The 19,594-nt window shown below is 42.5% G+C and overlaps 1 protein-coding gene across 1 annotated transcript in view; it reads right to left on the bottom strand.

The window, feature by feature from the left end:
- Window positions 1–19,594, bottom strand: part of PHLPP1 (PH domain and leucine rich repeat protein phosphatase 1) — a 214,557-nt gene that overhangs the window by 67,506 nt on the left and 127,457 nt on the right. Inside the window, 1 exon segment of the mRNA XM_045458800.1 lies at window positions 15,646–15,812. Coding sequence (XP_045314756.1) covers window positions 15,646–15,812 — 167 coding nt within the window.

Genomic DNA, 19,594 nt, shown 5'->3' with positions numbered 1-19,594 from the left:
TCACGAGTAGCTTAAGCTCACATCACAAGTAAACCAAGCATATCTGGTAGGTAACAGAAAAAAATCCATCACCCAAAAGTTTACAGGTACAGTAAAAGTCTGAGCCATCCATTGACTAAACGTTGTCTGAGTTCTTATTATGCACAAAGGTGTGTGAAGCATACAAATGTGAATCACACATGGTTTTCACCCTCCAGGAACTTATGACTAGTTTGGGAGCAAAGCTGCTATAATACAAAGCATAAGATGAAAACTTACTGGGGGGAAAAATCCCGAGTATCTACAGAAAAGAAAACTCACTTTTATCAAAGGGACACAAGAGTTCAATGGGGAGATGGGGACTGGAAGAGAAGAGAACAGGGTAGCAGGACAGTATCTCAAATGTCGCATGCATTGTTAAAAAATGCAGTTCTCCTGGCTCTTATCACCAGAGGTCCTGACCCTGCAGGGATGGCATGAAAACCAGGCATCTCTGTTTCCTGTAAATACCCCATGTGATTCTGATGTAAGCATTTCGTAAATCATATTTTGAGAAACGTTGATTTGGAGGGCAAAAACTAAAGGGTAGGCTTGGGAAACATGAAGCCAATGACAGCGTTAAAACAGAAAGAACGGCTTGTAGAGGGTGCTTAAAGACTAAGCACAGAGCACCCCTCAAGTTCCAGATGAAGACACTGCTATTTACCTATGAAAAAAATTTGAACAAAGGAGTGAAACAGTCTATGCTAGGATGCATGGATTTGTCTATCATGTAAATCAGATATCCTCTGCTTCCCTTGTGCTTCCCCGTGTACACACACACACACACACACACACACACACACACACACACACACCCTGCACACCATCCTACCTCTCTACGTGGGGTGAAAAAAAGGCTGCATTGTGACAGACATCTTACAATCGGAAAAAAGAAAACTATTTGGAAAGTCAGACTTTCCCTGGGGTTCTCTTGTTAATTATACGTCCCAAAGACATCGGCAGAGAGGGATGGGTGTGCCCTCCTTTAGAGAAGCCACTGTGAAATATCCTGCCAGCTCTGGCACCAGCATCCTAACCCACCCGTGGGAAATGACAGCAGGCGTGCGACTCCTCCCATCCACGGCTCTGTTACCATGGAGAGCACGGTGAGTGACATCAAAATTACAGGCACTCTTAGGAATAACAGCAACTCTCATGGGTCTTTCCTTTTCAAAAGTGACACAAGTGCGTGGTCAGAAGGAGCTCCAGAGTGGGCTGGAGAGAGTCGTGTGTGACCTGAGGCAGAGGAGGGAGGGAGAACGAGGGGCATGATTGGTTTCCTTCGGTGTTCTCACACTGGCAACCGAAGGTTTTTTTGTTTTTTGTTTTTCCAGAAGTCATCAGTAAGGACAGTAATCATGTTCCCAAGGCGGGCACTTCATCATTAAAAACCACAAAATAAGCATCGGTTGGCTTCTCCCTGCACGCTTATCATCATCCTAAGAGCTCTGCAGAGTGAAAAGTTGGTTTCCACTCGGAATAGCAAATACTACAAATATTGTGTTTAATATTAACCGCTTGCCTTGAGTTACAGCTTGCAGAGCAGAGCAAGGAGCTGACTAGAACAGAAGAATGGAATTGGCCAGAATACAATAGCCTCACTGGAATCAAGCCAAGGCTTCTGAAGATCCCTTCTTTCTTTTTATTTAAGTGGGGGGGAAAAAAAAGTTAAACATCTTAAAGGATCCCAAGAAGTCAATAGGGGCAACTGTAATTTAATACAGTCTGGCCGATAAAGAAATCTTTTGTTTCTTTCTGAGCTCCCTCTTCTACATGCGCCACGCGAGGGAAGAAGAAAATCGGCTATTATTTTCAGAAATGAGGTTGGGAGCCCACACCGAGGGGAAGACCAAAGGCTACGCGGTATCAGTGCCCCAACCACCAAGTACAGGCTTCCCTTTGACGGGGAAGGAAAACGGGAGTCGTGTGAGATGGAAAGCTTCCCAAGAGGATCAAAATTCCATCTGTAAAGCAAAGCTGTGTACTCAAGGCACTTCCAGTGCTGGGAAGGGCATTCCACACAGTCTATGACATTCCTCACACCTCTGGCAAACCTCGCCACACCCGTGTAGTGGAAATCCTTCCCGAGGGTCCTCATCCCAGAGCCGCATAGGTGCTAAGAGTTCTCTAATACACATCAGCCACCCCCTTTCTCCAGCACTTAGCTCTTGTTTGCTTGTAGTATATTTTGTATGACGGCACATCTTCAAAGAAGCTGCAATCGGGCTAAGGACTGCAGCTCCGGGTCTGGCAAATGGGCTACCAAAGGATTTTAGCACACCACTCCTGGTTCTGCTGTGAGTGAGTGAGTCATCACTACTCCCACAGAAAGTGAGTTTTCAGAAATTACTGATAAAAACAACATATTAAAATCTCTCTTTCTTTAAACACCTGGAAATGTGAACTTCTGGTGTGAGTAAGTAATTAAAAATGAGTAACTTTGTAGCTCTGGAATGCCAAGATCCCCAAAAGAACAGAGTAGGAAGTAAGGTCATTTGTTTTCCCCTCCGTGGGGATTGAAAATGTAGAAAATTGAGCTTTCCAAGAAGAAAGGTGCTTGATAAATTCCAGGCATAATTATGAGTTTTTCAACGCTCATTTCTTCATAACTTTCATTCTACTCTGCCCACACACTTGTATACCCAACTCAACTTCATTCCTTCTCCCCACGGTTCTCCCAGTTGAGAAGCCGCTGCTCGTTCTTGTCCCTCTTATTACACTTTTCAGCTAAAACACCGTTGATAGATTAAACCACTTCTTTCCTCCAAGTCTTTAACTCACTCTCTCCTTGACCCAAAGGTAATTATAATCTTTACCTTAAGTTGCATTATACTGATTTTATAACACAGCCTATGGGACACAATTACATGCTTACTCCTAAATTCCTTGAAATTGATCTCTAGGTGCTATATGGTGTAACGTGATAGATCTACAACCATTCTAAATGATTACCCTCCCCTTCAAATAGTCACCCAAGCACTAAATACACCAAAAGGTGCCACTGTTCAAAGCATTTTTTTCAATGCTCTTTTCTGAAAGTTTTAAGATCATATTTCTCTGATTATCTTTGGTGGTTTGGTGGTGAGAGAACCAACAAATTCAACACATATTTATTAAGAGGCTTGTCATATGACATCATATATATATGATTTTATATATTATATCTCTGGCTAAATATGGGGGGACAGCAGAGAGGGAAGACAAAGATAAGGAAACTACCTCCATTCTCAAGGACTTTACATAGATGGCAATTTTTGAAGCTTTCAAATGTTTATTAGAAAAAGTATACTTGGGGCGCCTGGGTGGCGCAGTCGGTTAAGCGTCCGACTTCAGCCAGGTCACGATCTCGCGGTCCGTGAGTTCCAGCCCCGCGTCGGGCTCTGGGCTGATGGCTCGGAGCCTGGAGCCTGTTTCCGATTCTGTGTCTCCCTCTCTCTGCCCCTCCCCCGTTCATGCTCTGTCTCTCTCTGTCCCAAAAATAAATAAACGTTGAAAAAAAAAAATAATAAAATAAAATAAAAAAAGAAAAAGTATACTTGGTGAGTGCATTAAGTACAGAGAAAGCTAACAGTTCAGAAGAGGCAAAGGCCACGTGGAAAGGGGAAATAAAAGCTTCAAGAAACAAAAGTCACTACAAATGTGCTTTGAAGGGAAGGAGGATTCACTGGGTTGAGCCTGGGTTTGGCAGCTGAAAAGCAGAGGGAGCAGCACATTCCTTGCAAGGTGAATGTGAAGTATGTTTAGAGAATGGTGAATAGACCCATAGATTTTTTTTTTCTTTTCTTTTTTTTTTTAGGAAGTCCAATATCATACTGTCCATTTAAAATCTTATGTTTCCTGGGGCATCTGGGTGGCTCAGTCAGTTAAATGTCCAACTTTGGCTCAGGTCATGATCACATGGTTTGTGGGTTCAAGTCCTGCGTCGGGCTCTGCGCTGACAGCTCAGAGCCTGGAGCCTGCTTCGGATTCTGTGTCTCCCTCTCTCTCTGCCCCTCCCCCACTCATGCTCTGTCTCTGTCTCTCAAAAATGAATAAATGTTTAAAAAAAAGTTTTTAAATAAATAAAATCTTATGTTTCCTTTTCCAACTTCAAATCCCTTCTAAAGAATCTCTTTCGGGGCTCCTGGGTGGCTCAGTCGGTTAAGCGGCCGACTTCGGCTCAGGTCATGATCTCGTGGTCCGTGAGTTCGAGCCCCGTGTCGGGTTCTGTGCTGACAGCTCAGAGCCTGGAGCCTGTTTCAGATTCTGTGTCTCCCTCTCTCTGACCCTCCCCCGTTCATGCTCTCTCTCTGTCTCAAAAATAAATAAACGTTAAAAAAATTTTTTTTTTTTTTTTAAAAAAAGAATCTCTTTCTCTCTCTCTTCCTTTCTTTCTTTCGAGACAGGAAGTGAGCACAGGAGAAGGGCAGGGGGAGGAGAGAGAATCTCAAGCAGGCTCCGTGCCCAGCATGGAGCCCAATGTGGGGCTCGACCTCACAACCTTGAGATCATGACCTGAGCTGAAATCAAGAGTCAGATGTTTAAAATGAGTCATCCAGGCACCCCAAGAATCTCTTTCTTCGTAATCTTTCCTGAATCACCTCGCCAAGCAGGCTGTCCTCTCATCTTACCTTCAACCGAGGAGAAACACTTCGCTTCTACAAGCTGCCAGAAATACTTTTGCAAAGAAGTGGTGTATTCTTTTTCTTTTTTAATGTTTATTTTTGAAGTGGGGGGGAAGGAGGGGGAGACAGAGAGAGAGAGAGAGAGAAAGAGAGAGAGTGCGCACACAAATAGAGGAGGGCAGAGAGAGAGGGAGACACAGAATCCGAAACAGGCTCCAGGCTCTGAGGGGTCAGCACAGAGCCCAACACGGGGCTCGAACTCACGAACGGTGAGATCATGACCTGAGCTGAAGTCGGATGCTTAGCCCTGGAAGTGGTGTATTCTTAACACAGAGTTCAATGAATACAGATAAGTCCCACCACCATTCGCTCACATATTCATTTGTTTACCAAGTATGTATTTAATGGCCCACCTGGCAAAGGTCCTCCCTCTGAGGAAGAACAGATCCCTATTCTCTAGGAATTTGAAGCAAACAAGATAAATACAGAAAGCAGTTAAAAAGGTGACAGGCTGAAGTCAGCTCTTACAAAAGTCTCAGTAAAGTCACTCAGGCAAAACTTAAATGCAACAACAAATGTCTAGAAGCCGAAGCAAACTGCTATTCCTACACATTGCCTCTTCATGAGAGCAGGCTGTCTATTAACTATTGCATAAAATATTGTGAAACCGAGCACAGTAACAAAACAGCAACAAAGTTCACTATCCAAAGAAGAATGTTTGGGGGGGGAAAAAAAAGTCAGTGGTAAATTTGAGAGGTTTTGTTTGTTTGTTTGCCTATTTCAGGATCACATATGGTAAAAAGTATATTAATAAATTTGCAGACATGGGCACCTGGCTGGCTCAGTTGGTAGAGTACACACTGGGTGTAGAGATTTCTTAAAAATAAGATCTTAAAAAAATTTTTTGCAGACATACGTGGTTTACCAAGTATTTTGAAACCCCAACTTCCACTGAAATTAAAGTTCGTAATCCTCCTATAAAAAAACCAACTCCATTCCTAGAACTTGCTGGCCCTCTAGCCGTGTTAACTTTGTTTTTCTATACCAACTCACCTACCAACAGCAAGAGCTGGAAATCAGATTTACTTCCCTTATTTATGAATGGAAGTGACAGATAACCACCAGCTATTAACACAATTGAAACATTAGAATCAATTTGTACTTATATGAGTAATTCTTTTATAATTTGTCTAATTTCCAACATGCAGAATGAAGCAGTTGAAGTGTGTGTTTTAATTACCAACAATACATCAAATACTTACTAAAACGCAGGCTTATCCAAAAAAGTGGTAGGCAGAAGAAATGAGTAAATTAAAATGATCTAAGATGAAGACATTTAAGTCAACTGAAATGGCAAACTTTCCAAATACCATGGACAAAGCTACAGAAACATGCATACACAAGTTATTACTATCAAACTTTGCTTCTGAGTTTGCTCTCTACACGGCTCTTTGTAAACACTGCATTGGATATCAGCATAAAAGAACTCTTTATCATCCTTTACAAACTCTAGACTCTTCAGTGCAATATTACTACCCATTAAACTTTAACAAATGACCATTTTAAAAGAACTAAATTTGGGGCACCTCAGTGGCTCAGTTGGTTAAGTGTCTGACTCTTCAGCCTCAGGTCATGATCTCCTGGTTGGTAAGTTCAAGCCCTGCATCAGGTTCTGTGCTGACAATAGGGAGCCTGCTTGGGATTCTCTGTCTCCTTTCTCTGCCCCTCCCCGACTCGTTTGTGTTTTTTTTCTCTGTTTCTCAAAAATAAATAAATAAATAAATAAATAAATAAATAAATAAATAAATAAATAAATAAATAAATAACCAGCAAAAAAGTTGTCCTCTCCACTGACTTCACAAAGAAACTTATTGTATTTTAAAAAATTATCCATTGAGAGTAATAATAATGTTGGTAGTAATACCATCTGGGTCATCGAAATGGGGTTCTAGTTGATGTATGTGAAGTACTATCTATTAACAAAGTAGAGGTCAATAATGCGTTATAATTAACAGTAACATACATAATCAGGAAATAAACCATTAAACTACCAAAAATTGCTCTGATTTTGCCTCTCCTCTGTATTTTGAAAACTAACTTGAAGAGTTCCAATGCCAATAAAGGAAAAACAAACAGTGGTAGTTCCAAGAACAATGTTTTCCCTCTGAAACTGCTGGCCTATGTGTGTACATCAGCAAGCCATCTTTCCAGATTTAGAATACTGCTGCAAATACCAACGTAAATGTTCTGTGAAAATAGCTCATTTGTTTCAGGCAAGAATTTCCAATAGGAAGAAAAATTAAGGGGGCATGTGGTCAAGAGAAAAAGTCTCAGAACTCTGACCTGTTATAAATGCATTGTACTTAAAGTAACTCCCTGGATATCTGCCCTAACTAACTCTGAGAATCTAAAAATTCATTCCTTGAGACTTAGACAGAAATGTAATAAGTTCCCCTCTGGTACCTCTCTCACATATCCACTGTGAAATATGAAATATCCACATATCTATAGCACAAATTTCCTAAACACACAAATAAAAATAAGCAACTACATATATGGCATATCTCAAATCTGCCATATTAACTGTATCAACATGGAATAGCTATATTAAAGCTTTCTGGAGAATAAATATAAGTTTTAAAAATACATGATTTCAATTCCTAGCACAAAGTATGTGTGTGTTGGTGCGTGCCTGTATATACCATACTTACAAATTTATTACTTTGAGAACTCTGCGGTAAAATATTTCTTGGACAATGGGGGTAGGGGACAAACGGTTCAGAGTAGTACGTGGTGGGGAAAAAATTGGTTTAAAGCCCATTTGTTTTCCAAAGGGCAACACAACAGCCGCTCACCAACTGCTCAGACCCCCTCTCACTCTATCTCCCCCAGGGCATAAAGCAACGGGAGGAAAACGGAAACCTTTGTTGCAGTGTAAAACTGAAAAACCTTCCACTTTAACCAAAGTCAAGGCTTTATACTGCTCACTATAAAGTACGAGCTGATAATATGTAACTTCATATGTATTATTATTTTTTTAAATGCAAAGGAAAGAAGCTGGACATCACTACACACTACCCATTTGTATCAAGTACAAAAACAGGCAAAATTCATTTAGGCTGTTGAAAGCTTAGGGGCGCCTGGGTGGCTCAGTTGGTTGAATGTCCGACATCAGCCTAGGTCATGATCTCGCCATTCCCGAGCTCAAGCCCCGAGTCAGGTTCTGTGCTGATAGCTCAGAGCCTGGAGCCTGTTTCAGATTCTTTCTCTCCCTGTCTCTGCCCCTCCCTCACTCATGGTCTGTCTGTCTCTCTCTCTCTCTCCCCACCCCAAATAAACATTAAAAAAAATTTTTTTTTGGTACAAATACAGACACTCAGATCAATGGAACAGAATAGAGAACCCAGAAATGGACCCACAAACGTATGGCCAACTAATCTTTGACAAAGCAGGAAAGAATATCCAATGGCATCAAGACAGTCTCTTCAGCAAGTGGTGCTGGGAAAACTGGACAGCGACATGCAGAAAAATGAACCTGGACCACTTTCTTACACCATACACAAAAATAAACTCAAAATGGATGAAAGACCTCAATGTAAGACAGGAAGCCATCAAAATCCTTGAGGAGAAAGCAGGCAAAAACCACTTTGACCTTGGCCGCAGTAACTTCTTACTCAACACGTCTCCGGAGGCAAGGAAAACAAAAGCAAAAATGAACTACTGGGACCTCATCAAAATAAAAAGCTTCTGCACAGCAAAGGAAACAATCAGCAAAACTAAAAGGCAACCGACAGAATGGGAGAAGATATTTGCAAATGACATTTCAGATAAAGGGTTTGTATCCAAAGTCTGTAAAGAACTTATCAAACTCAACACCCAAAAAACAAATAATCCAGTGAAGAAATGGGCAAAAGACATGAATAGACATTTCTCCAAAGAAGACATCCTGGGGGCGCCTGGGTGGCTCAGTCAGTTAAGCGTCCTACTTCGGCTCAGGTCATGATCTCACGGTCCGTGAGTTCGAGCCCCGTGTCGGGCTCTGTGCTGACAGCTCAGAGCCTGGAGCCTGTTTCAGATTCTGTGTCTCCCTTTCTCTCTGCCCCTCCCCTGTTCATGCTCTGTATCTCTCTGTCTCAAAAATAAATAAACGTTGGGGCGCCTGGGTGGCGCAGTCGGTTGGGCGTCCGACTTCAGCCAGGTCACGATCTCGCGGTCCGTGAGTTCGAGCCCCGCGTCGGGCTCTGGGCTGATGGCTCAGAGCCTGGAGCCTGTTTCTGATTCTGTGTCTCCCTCTCTCTCTGCCCCTCCCCCGTTCATGCTCTGTCTCTCTCTGTCCCAAAAATAAATAAACGTTGAAAAAAAAAATTAAAAAAAATAAAAAATAAACATTAAAAAAAAATTAAAAAAAAAAAGAATTAGAAAAAAAAAAAAATCCTGATGGCCAACAGACACATGAAAAAATCACTCATCATCAGGGAAATACAGATCAAAATCACAATGATACCACCTCACACCAGTCAGAATGGCTAATATAAACAACTCAGGCAACAACAGATGTTGGCGAGGATGCAGAGAAAGAGGATCTCTTTCGTACTGCTGGTGGGATTGCAAACTGGTACAGCCACTCTAGAAAATAGTATGGAGGCTCCTCAAAAAATTAAAAATAGAACTACCCTAGGACCCAGCAATTGCACTACTAGGTATTTATCCAGGGGATACAGGTATGCTGTTTCAAAGGGGCACATGCGCCCCAATGTTTATAGCTGCCCTATCAACAACAGCCAAAGTATGGAAAGAGCCCAAATGTCCATCGATGGATGAATGGAAAAAGAAGATGTAGTGTGTGTGTATTAATATATGCATTAATATATATACACACGCATTAATATATATACACATACACACAATGGAGTATTACTCGGCCATCAAAAAGAATGAAATTTTGCCATTTGCAACTATGTGGATGGAATAGAAGGTATTATGCTAAGTAAAATTAGTCAGAGAAAGACAAATATATGACTTCCCTCATATGAGGACTTTAAGACACAAAACAGATGAACACAAGGGAAGGGAAGCAAAAATAACATAAAAACAGGGAGGGGGACAAAACCTGAGACTCTTAAATATGGAGAACAAACACAGGGTTACTGGAGGGGTTGTGGGGGGGGGGGATGGGCTAAGTAGGCAAAGGGAATTAAGGAATCTAGTCCTGGAATCATTGTTGCACTAGATGCCAAACTTACTTGGATGTAAATTTTAAAAAATAAATGAATACTTCAAAAAAATAAAAATAAAAATAAAATTTTTTAAAAGTCTAGATAGTGATTATCTTTAGGGTAATTAGAGGAGGGGCACAGGAGGGTTTCCCAGGTGCCAGGAATATTCTATTTCTGAATCTGTGTACTGGTTACATGGATGGGCTCGCTTCGTGAAAACGCACCAAAGCATCACTCATACTTGTGCCTTTTCCGTGTTTTTGTTCTACTTCTGCAAAAAGACTTCGTAAGCTTCTATAAGGAGGAGTTAGACCCCAGACCCCCTCCCTGTTTCCAGCAGAAGATAATTTATTCCCTGGAAGAAACTGGAGAGTCCCCAGCTCAGAGACCTCGGGCCTAATAGAAAACACTGTTCTGAAAACGGGGATCAATTAAAAATCCATACACTAAACCCTGTGATTCCAGCTCTCTTCCCCACTCTTCTTCGTGAATCTCGGCACACATTACGCACAGAGAAGACCAAAGGATTCCTCAGGAGTAAAACTGACGTGCCCTAGGGAAAACAGCTGCAGGTGCTGTCTCTGGAAGTTCCCCAAACCACAGCCTAACCCCTGAGAGCCATGGCAGGGAAGCCGTATGGCGGTGAAACCCTGCCCATATGTCACGGCACCCGATTCACATTTCGGTGACTCACCATTAAATAGGAACAGAGAGCAAAGGATCACCAGATAGTTACATTTGTGGCGCAAAAGTCAGACACCTACACAAACAGGAAAAAAAGAAATCAAGGCAGTGTAAGAAGGAAATAAATACGTAAATAAATAAATTTCATGTCCTCAGAAACAGAAGAAATGCACCCAGGAAAAAAGGGACAGAATGCTATTAAAACGCACACAAATGAAAAAACGAACAAGAAAGAGCTCTTGAAAAATAAAGACAGCAGAAATTCCAAAGAGTTAAGATGAAGCAGAGAACACCCATCAAGAAATTGGGCTTTAAGACAAAGGGAAAGGAAAATCAGAAGACAAACAAGGAAGTCCTCCCCCCACCACCCCAAACTAACAGGAATTCAGAGAAAGAAAAGAGAAAAACAAGGCAGTGGAGAAAATTATCAAAACACCATAATGAGAACATTTTCCAGAACTGAAAGACACACCTTTTTTCAGATCAAGCATTCGTCAGAATGGCTGAAATTAATAGAGATATTAGGATAATAATTCCATAAAAGGAATATCCTAAAATCTTTTGGAGGTTGTCTAAAACCAACAAAACAAGCAAACAAAAAGGAAAGACAAAAGATCACGTACCAAGAGAAGAATCAGAATAGTGTAACACTTTTTAATAGCAACGGTAGAAGCTAGAAAATAATGGTGCACTGGCTTCAGAATTCTAGGGACACTTGTTTTCCTACCTACAAGCCAGCCAACTCAAGAGGGAGAAAATAGCATTTTCAGACATGGTCTAATACCATGTCCCCTTTCTCAGGAAGATACTCCATTAAAAAGAGGGAGTAGACCAAATCTTTCTTGAAGTTACTAGATGTCAGAAAACTACAGGTCCAACACAGGGGAGACAAAAAGGGAACTACCAGGAAAATGCCAGAAGGTCATCCCAGGACAACAGCTGTGCATCAGGCCTACAAGGCAAGTCCCCACCCTGACTCCAGGAGAGGTGTCCAAGAAAAAGGTGTCAAGAAGAATGTTAGAGTTCTGTCAGAAAACTTAGAAAGGCTAGAGAAAAAGGAAAGCACACGAGCAAGAGGCTACACTCCAGGCAGCACAAGAAAGAAAGCGGAACCGTTGCGTTTGAGTCCTCAGCTGTGGGCCACAGCTCCATGCTCACGATAAGGACAACCAAAGCTGACACCTCGTCATGGGTGAAGCAGCAGTTTGTGCACATGGCCTGACAATGAGAAAGGGTGAAATCTTCCCCTTCCATGTAATAAGTCAGCAGATAATGCCCAATAACAAAAAATGCTAAAATGGCAGTATATGCAGAGTATTTCAGAAGATGGAGGAAAACAGCAAAAAGAGCCAAAGACTCAGAGGCGGCTGCCTGAGGAGCAGGACTGGGGCATAAGGACAGGCTGTAGGTCCAAGCACCTATTTCTTATTACATAAGTCTTATCGTTAAGAACTCTATGTAAGTCTTATTGTAAGTTTCTTACTACGATCTTTGAAAAAATCTGCATAGAACGTTACTTTGATGGAAAAAAAGTTTAAATTTTTAAAGTATGAAACAAAACCAAGGAATGTACGAAACAGCAGGCAAGAAAACTGGAGTGTGTGGGCTGCAGCAGGAAAATGACAGGAAGGCCACCGTTCTGCAAAGCCCCTGCCGTGTCCAGGTGAGAGGGAAGTCCTTCCTCTGACAGCTGGTGGAGAGGCTGTGTGCTGAGAGACGGGGAGCACAGGAGAAGTAAGGGTAGAAGAGAAATGTATCGATGTAGCATCAACAGATAGAGAAGGCCAATCAGGAAACTCGGAAAGAGCTAATTAACAGGCAGGACAACGGCCCAAATATCTGTTCACCTGCGTATTTATGTGTTTAGTCCACAAATGCTGGCTCCTTGGGAGTGTCACAGCCCCCCATGGAATTAGAAGCACTTTGATTTTGTGTTTAGGTTTTAATTTTGAAATCATTATGAAACACGCAAATAGAAAAATACAGAAAATAATAATGATCATTCAAGTATCCACTATTCAGCTTTTCCAAATATTAACATTTTTTGTCATAATTGCCCCTAATTTTCATTTTATTATTTTTTTAGATATAATTTATTGTCAAATTGGCTAATGTACAGTGTGCAAAGTGTGCTCTTGGTTTTTGGGGTAGATTCCCATGGTTCTTCGCTTACATACAACACCCAGTGCTCATCCCAACAAGTGCCCTCCTCAATGCCTGTCACCCATTTTCCCCTCTCCCCCACTCCCATCTAATTTTTTTTAAAGAAGTAAATACTATGGGGACGCCTGGGTGGCTCAGTCAGCTAAGCATCTGACTTTGGCTCAGGTCATGAGTTTGAGCCCCGCATCGGGCTCTGGGCAGACAGCTCGGAGCCTGGAGCCTGCTTCGGATTCTGTGTCTCCCTCTCTCTCTCTCGGCTCCTCCCCCACTCTCACTCTGTCTCTTTCTCTCAAAAATAAACAAACATTACAAAAAATTGTTAAAAAAAAAAAAAAAAGAAAGAAATATTATGAATATCGTTGAAACCGTCTTCAGACCATTCCCTAATCCTACCCCCTAACTGCCTCATAGGACGTAACCATTAATCGGAATTTGACAGTTAACGTCTCCCTCCACTCATCTCTAAAACGAAACAATGGTTTGAATGAATTCCAACGCCTCTTTGTTGGTGTCTTAGGAGTTCTTGATGTTCTGTAATGAAAGTGCAGAAGCCTGCAGTGCTATGAAATACACAAAAATATTTCAAAATAATTTCAAACCTCAAAAACAGACTGAATCACGACGCAGTCGACGCTTTGGCAAAAATAAAAACCATAGTAACTTTATTATGATAATGTCAGTAAAAACGTTATTATCAATACTTAGGGCATATAAAAACCTAAGTTCAAGGATTTCACTGTGGTTTCCTCTCATTGTATCCATTGGCTCCAGGGAACAATAAGGAGGTAGTTGAGCGAAACATCCTGGTGGGAGTTCTTACTGCCTAAATAACCAGGTCAGTACCGCACCTGCCTGCCACGTGTCACTGTATTCGGCTCTACCAGGCAATCACAGCAAAAATACTCTTTGAAATATCTGTAGACAGCACAGGGAATAGAGTCAATAATCCTGTAATAGTGCGCAGTTCGAAGAGTGACAGGGTAACTTGTGGTGACGTATATATTAGCGTATATAGTTTTGTAAGGTATATAGTTGTCAGACCACTACGTGGTACACCTGAAACAAAGAGACGTCAACTGGACTTCAGTTCAAGGCAAAGAATAGTCGGTAATGTTCTTTTTCCTTAAAAATGTCCTTCATGATGTCACAAAAAGTTATTTGCGCTGCATCTCGACCCTTGAGTGCACATCTCCTTTATCTTCTGGGTGGTGAAACAGGAAGCATGTAAAAGGCATCTCTGCTGTGTACCACAGTAGGATGCTTATCTCAAAGAAAACACGTGCATGATTATCTGAGCTGTGAGCCAAACGAGTTAATAACTCCTGGAATACCTTTGTTACATGGAAGGACAACTGACCAGCCCGCTACCCAGACCCGGGTGTTTGGCAGACAGTTTCTCTACAACACTCAAGTGAGAAGGTCATTTCAGGAGAAACAACTGACAGTATTTGTTGCCAAGGATAGCCGTCAAGCTTCCAAAATAAAAATCAAAATTTTGGAAGACTTGTTCCTACAGTGAACTTCATAGCTTCCTAATACTTAAAGATTTTTCTGATAAGATCAGTGGTGATATTAACACCTGTGAGGTCTTGAAATTGCACAATAAAATGTGTTAACGTTTGTAATATCTTCATTATCTAATGATCCAGAATTTTCCAAATGACCAACAATTAATACAGTAAAATGATACGTGGGCAAGGATTCAAAGTGCAAGAAAGACCAAAAGAACCTAATGTAAAAGAATTTTTTAAAGTTCAACGACAGGGTTTTGGATTCCATACCGGAACCAACATTTAAGAGATGACTACTTGTCAAGTTTTGGTATAGGATCAAAGAAGACTATTCACGATAATCTGAAAAGACAATTAGAATGCTCTTCTCTTTTCCAACTACATACCTGCACACACTGTATAATAAATATTTACTAGGTTATTCTTTCTGGATGTTAAAAACCACAAACACGTAATCACAGTGGTAAGTTACCATAGTTTAATCTGGGATCATTAGCAGTCATTTAGAAAAAATGAAAAATTCATTATTTATTTAAAAGTTACATTCTTCTGCAGTTATAGTCTCATTAATCTGCAATAAATATGTAAGTATCAGAGGCTTAATTTACCACAGAATAAAGAATGATCATTGCTCTAAAAAAGAAATGAATATAGTAAATTCTTAAACCTGCTTTAGGTATACTCAAAGTCCCTTCTCCCCAGTTATAAAGGAGCAGACGCTTTTCATTTAACATTTTACTTTTTTTAATTAAAAATTTTTAAAACTTATTTTTGAGAGAGAAAGAGAGAGTGAGTGAGCAGGGGAGAGGCAGAGAGTGATGGAGACACAGAATTCAAAGGAGGCTCCAGGCTCTGAGCTGTCAGCACAGAGCCCGATGCAGGGCTCGAACTCAAGAGCCACGAGATCATGACCTGAGTCGAAGTCAGACGCTTAACTGACTGAGCCACCCAGGCGCCTCTAACATTTGACTCTTGAAAGCCAACACTAATCACTCAGAGGACATGGTGTGTTAGTGGATTTAAACCTTAATTCTTAAACTGCTAGGGAAATGTCTTTTCACAGAAAAAAAAAAAAACCCCTCAACTTTTATAAATTTCAAAAGAAATAATTTAATCTGACTGAACCTCTGCAGTTTGGAAGACACCAAATAACAAACTTGCCACAGACAGGTTAAGAAGCAGAAGTGTTTTTAAGAGAAAATATTCTTCTTACACAGATCCATCCAGTTAATGAATATCATAAATCACTTGTTTCAAAGGCAGGGACTTTGAAAAAATTTTCAGAGTAAAACTGATAATGTCCTTGCTTTAATAAAGTCCTATTACCCCGCCCTCTGAAAGAGAAAAGTTATACACTGTGGGCTTTTAGGTCAGAATATTCCAGAAACAACCAGAGGCTGACATCCTCTCCCCTTTCTAATCATCTACCCATTTCGGAATGCTTACCTTTGCAGTTCATTGAGCCCCCTGGCAGTTGGTAGGCAGGGATTTTGCCTTAGGAAGTTTTGTTTTAAGTTGAGGTGCGTGAGGTCCTGGCTGTAGAAGAGGTTGGCAGGCAGGTGCTCCAGGCTACAGCACGAGAGGTCCACTGAGCTAATGCGCTGTGAAGCCACCTGGAGGGGATAAAACCCAGCCCGATTTTAATACCATCCATTTACCCCACAGACGCCCTCTCTGGACGGAAACACGATACCCCCCTGGGAACACAGACCTATGGCGCACGGGGCACGTGTAGCCCAACTATAAACGAGTATTTACTTAATACAGAATTGAGCCAAGTACTGTAAAGGCAGAAAACAGCATCCCTGCCTGGAAGGTACTCGCGGTAACCCAGTATAGGAGACAGGTTGCAAAGAGCACAGATTATCCTATCGGGTTCAGGGGTATCAGTCATCTCCTCCCACTGTAGGGGTTAAGTTCCTGAAAACATTCATGGTAAGAGAATTCAGAGCTAAATAATACAAGACTTTAGAGGAAATACAAGGTTAGGAGATAGACACTAAGATCCAGATGGAACCTATCAAAGCCCTTGTACACACTGAATTAAAACAGCACAAATAAAGAAAGCAGCGTCGATGGCCTTGTACACGTCTTTAATAACAACGGTAGCATATGATCAGACTCCACTGCGTACTTGCTCTCAACTTCTCTGGCTGTCTCTCCCACAGAGCTTCGTACATTCACTGTGCTTTGCTCCATGTAAGCCTTCCCGGCTAAATGACTCTTACTGTGGCCAGAGTCCCAGGTCTGCAGACCAACTAGCATGCAGGAGACGGAAAAGGTGCTGGATGCCCTGTATTTCTCAAACGCTTTCTCCAAAATTCCAGGTCACGTGGTGCCACTTGATGACTGGGCATATTAGTGACGGTTCTGGCAGTCACCGTTGGCTGAATGCTGTTTCTGCACCGGCATGTAGATGAAGGTGTCGTCCTGATGTCTGTTATACAGGTGAGAAGACTGGAGCTTGGAGGGCTCAGTGATCTGTTCAAATCCTCCCAGCTCCTGAGTGGGGGAGCTGGGAGTCCCAGTCCTGAGGACCACGCTCTGCGTCCTTCTGTAATTGGGAAACAGAAGGCTGGAGTTTGGTAACAGAAAAGGACATCAGCCCCACTTACACACACCTTGGCTGCTTCTCTCCTCGCAGAGGTCATGGGAGTATTATTCTAAGCTCTGGGTTCATTCTCCCTCATGCTCTTTATGTTCACCACCGCTTTATGGCAGAAACTGCACTCCTCATCTGTGATCAGTCTGATGTCCTTTTCTGTTACCAAACTCCAGCCTTCTGCTTCCCAATTACAGAAGGACGCAGAGCGTGGTCGTCAGGACTGGGACTCCCAGCTCCCCCACTCAGGAGCTGAGAGGACTTGAACAGATCACTGAGCCCTCCAAGCTCCAGTTTTCTCACCTGTGTAACAGACATCAGGACGACACCTTCATTACATGCCGGCGCAGAAACAGCATTCAGCCAACGGTGACTGCCAGGACCGTCACTAATATTATCCCTACTACCCGTTAAATAGAACGATTTGCAGCTTAGAATTAGAATGATTCTTAGAATCATTAGAATGATTCGCAACTTCTATCTACTGAAATCCAAGTTCTCCCGATGCTCAGAAGGTATTCAGAAGTAAGCCTGCATAAAACCTATTCTGCTGATGGCACATTTGAGGTTAGAAAGAAATTACGGAGCACACAGGAGAGCTGAGGGGAGACAGGGATGGGAAAGGCCTGGCAGGGCCCAACTCAAAGACTTGACAGAGGAAGTATGAGTTTGCATTTTAGCAATTACATCTTTCCTTGAGTTTTCACTATTAAATAAGAAAGAGAAGAAACTGCTTTCCACACACGCAAAAAAAAGAAAATCCCAGTCAGGGCCAAATCACCCATATATACCAAAAGATGTAAAAAGAACCACGGGGCATGTAATGGTCCTAAAAGGCAGGGGCAGGGGCGCCTGGGTGGCGCAGTCGGTTAAGCGTCCGACTTCAGCCAGGTCACGATCTCGCGGTCCGTGATTTCGAGCCCCGCGTCAGGCTCTGGGCTGATGGCTCAGAGCCTGGAGCCTGTTTCCGATTCTGTGTCTCCCTCTCTCTCTGCCCCTCCCCCGTTCATGCTCTGTCTCTCTCTGTCCCAAAAATAAATAAACGTTGAAAAAAAAAAAATTAAAAAAAAGGCAGGGGCAAACGCACCACACAACCTGCTCGAAGGAAGTAAGGTACACACACGGTGAGCACGTAAGGGCCCGCCACACCTCACATCTCCTGTGGTACAACAGCAAGGCAGACACAGTCTCTGCCCTCCACGAGCACACCTCCAGAGAAGGAGGGGGAAACGAAGGCACCACATGATAACAACTACAAGAGCTGTAAGTGCAAGGGACAGGGCATGATCTAAGAAGTCAGGGAAGGCTTCCTAGAGGACCTAATGTCCAAGCTCAAACTTGAAACTCGAGTGGAAATCTGTGTTTTTGTCTGCCCCAAATCCTTTCCCCACCTGCTCCTATGGCAATCCTTCCAACACGGGAGACCCTGACAGGAGCTGCAAACAAAGCATGCTGACCCCCAGGCCGCAGGGGGAGTAGGCATGAGCAATCAGGGTACCCCGTCAACCAAGCCCACGGACTGATCCAACAGGCACTGTACTGACTGGCATGTGAGCCGAGGTAGGCTAACCAGAGGCCCTCTCTGAGATTTACATATTCTGCAGCTGGAAGAGAGAGAACACACACACACACACACACACACACACACCACTCCATATATTATGTACAAATAGTTATAGAGAGGTAACTTTTAACCACATAAACCATGCACTGATCACGTGCCAAATTACCGATAGTGATTGCTTCTATGTGGGTAGGGAGGAAAAAGGACATAAGAATGGGAAGATAGGAGATTTGGAGTTTATCTGAAATGATTATTTCCTTATAAGAGGGACAACGGACGATATGAAGGAAATATGGAAATATGTTAACAACTGGGGAAGACAAGTACACGGAAATTGTAATATTACCCTGTGTGCTCGGGGCGCGTGGGTGGCTCACTTGGTTAAGTGACCAACTTCGGCTCAGGTCATGATCTCACAGTTCATGGGTTCGAGCCCCACGTCGGGCTCTGTGCTGAATGCTTGCTCAGAGCCTGGAGCCTGCTTCGGATTCTGTGTCTCCTTCTATCTCTGCCCCTCCCCCGCTTGTGCTGTCTCACTCTCTCAAAAATAAATAAGTGTAAAAATATATATATATATATCATCCTGTGTGCTCTTCTCTGTGCATGTGTACGTGCGTTTAATGTGAAATGTGAAAACAAAATGTAACTTCAATTAACATTTCAGTAAGAAGAAAACGGGTAAGAGCAGTCTTCTGGTTTTCCTGGCATTCAGTGTTCCACTAGGTGGTATCCCGGGGTCAGCAATTCCTCCTGTAACCAAAGGATCCCCTGAACCCCAAAGGGCTGAATGGTGGCCCCAAGAAGGATTTGGGGCAGAACGAAACACAGATTTCCCCATCCTAATCCCTGAAATCTGTAAATATTATCTCATATGGCAAGAGTGAATATTACCCTGTATGACGAAAGATGTGATAAGAATCTTGACAGGAGGTGCTTCTCCTGGATTATGCAGATGGGCCCTAAGTGTGATTACATGTGTCCTTGTGAGAGAGAGAGGCGGAGGGAGTTTTCAGAGAGAAGTCCATGTGACTCCGGGGGCAGAGACGGAGTAACAGGGGCCACAAGTTAAAGAATGCTTAGAGCCACCAGAAGCTGGAAGAGGCAAGGAATGAGTGCAGTCCTGCCAACATCTTGATTGTGGACTTCCTGCTTCCAGAACTGCATCAATTTCTGTCGCTTTAAAGCCACCAAGGTTTGGTTAACTTGGAAACTAATACACCTTTCATAAT

Source organism: Leopardus geoffroyi, chromosome D3, assembly GCF_018350155.1.
Source record: "Leopardus geoffroyi isolate Oge1 chromosome D3, O.geoffroyi_Oge1_pat1.0, whole genome shotgun sequence".
Lineage (NCBI taxonomy): Eukaryota > Metazoa > Chordata > Mammalia > Carnivora > Felidae > Leopardus > Leopardus geoffroyi.
The sequence above is the reverse complement of the archived record's forward strand: the minus strand, read 5'-3'. Positions and strand labels throughout refer to the sequence as shown.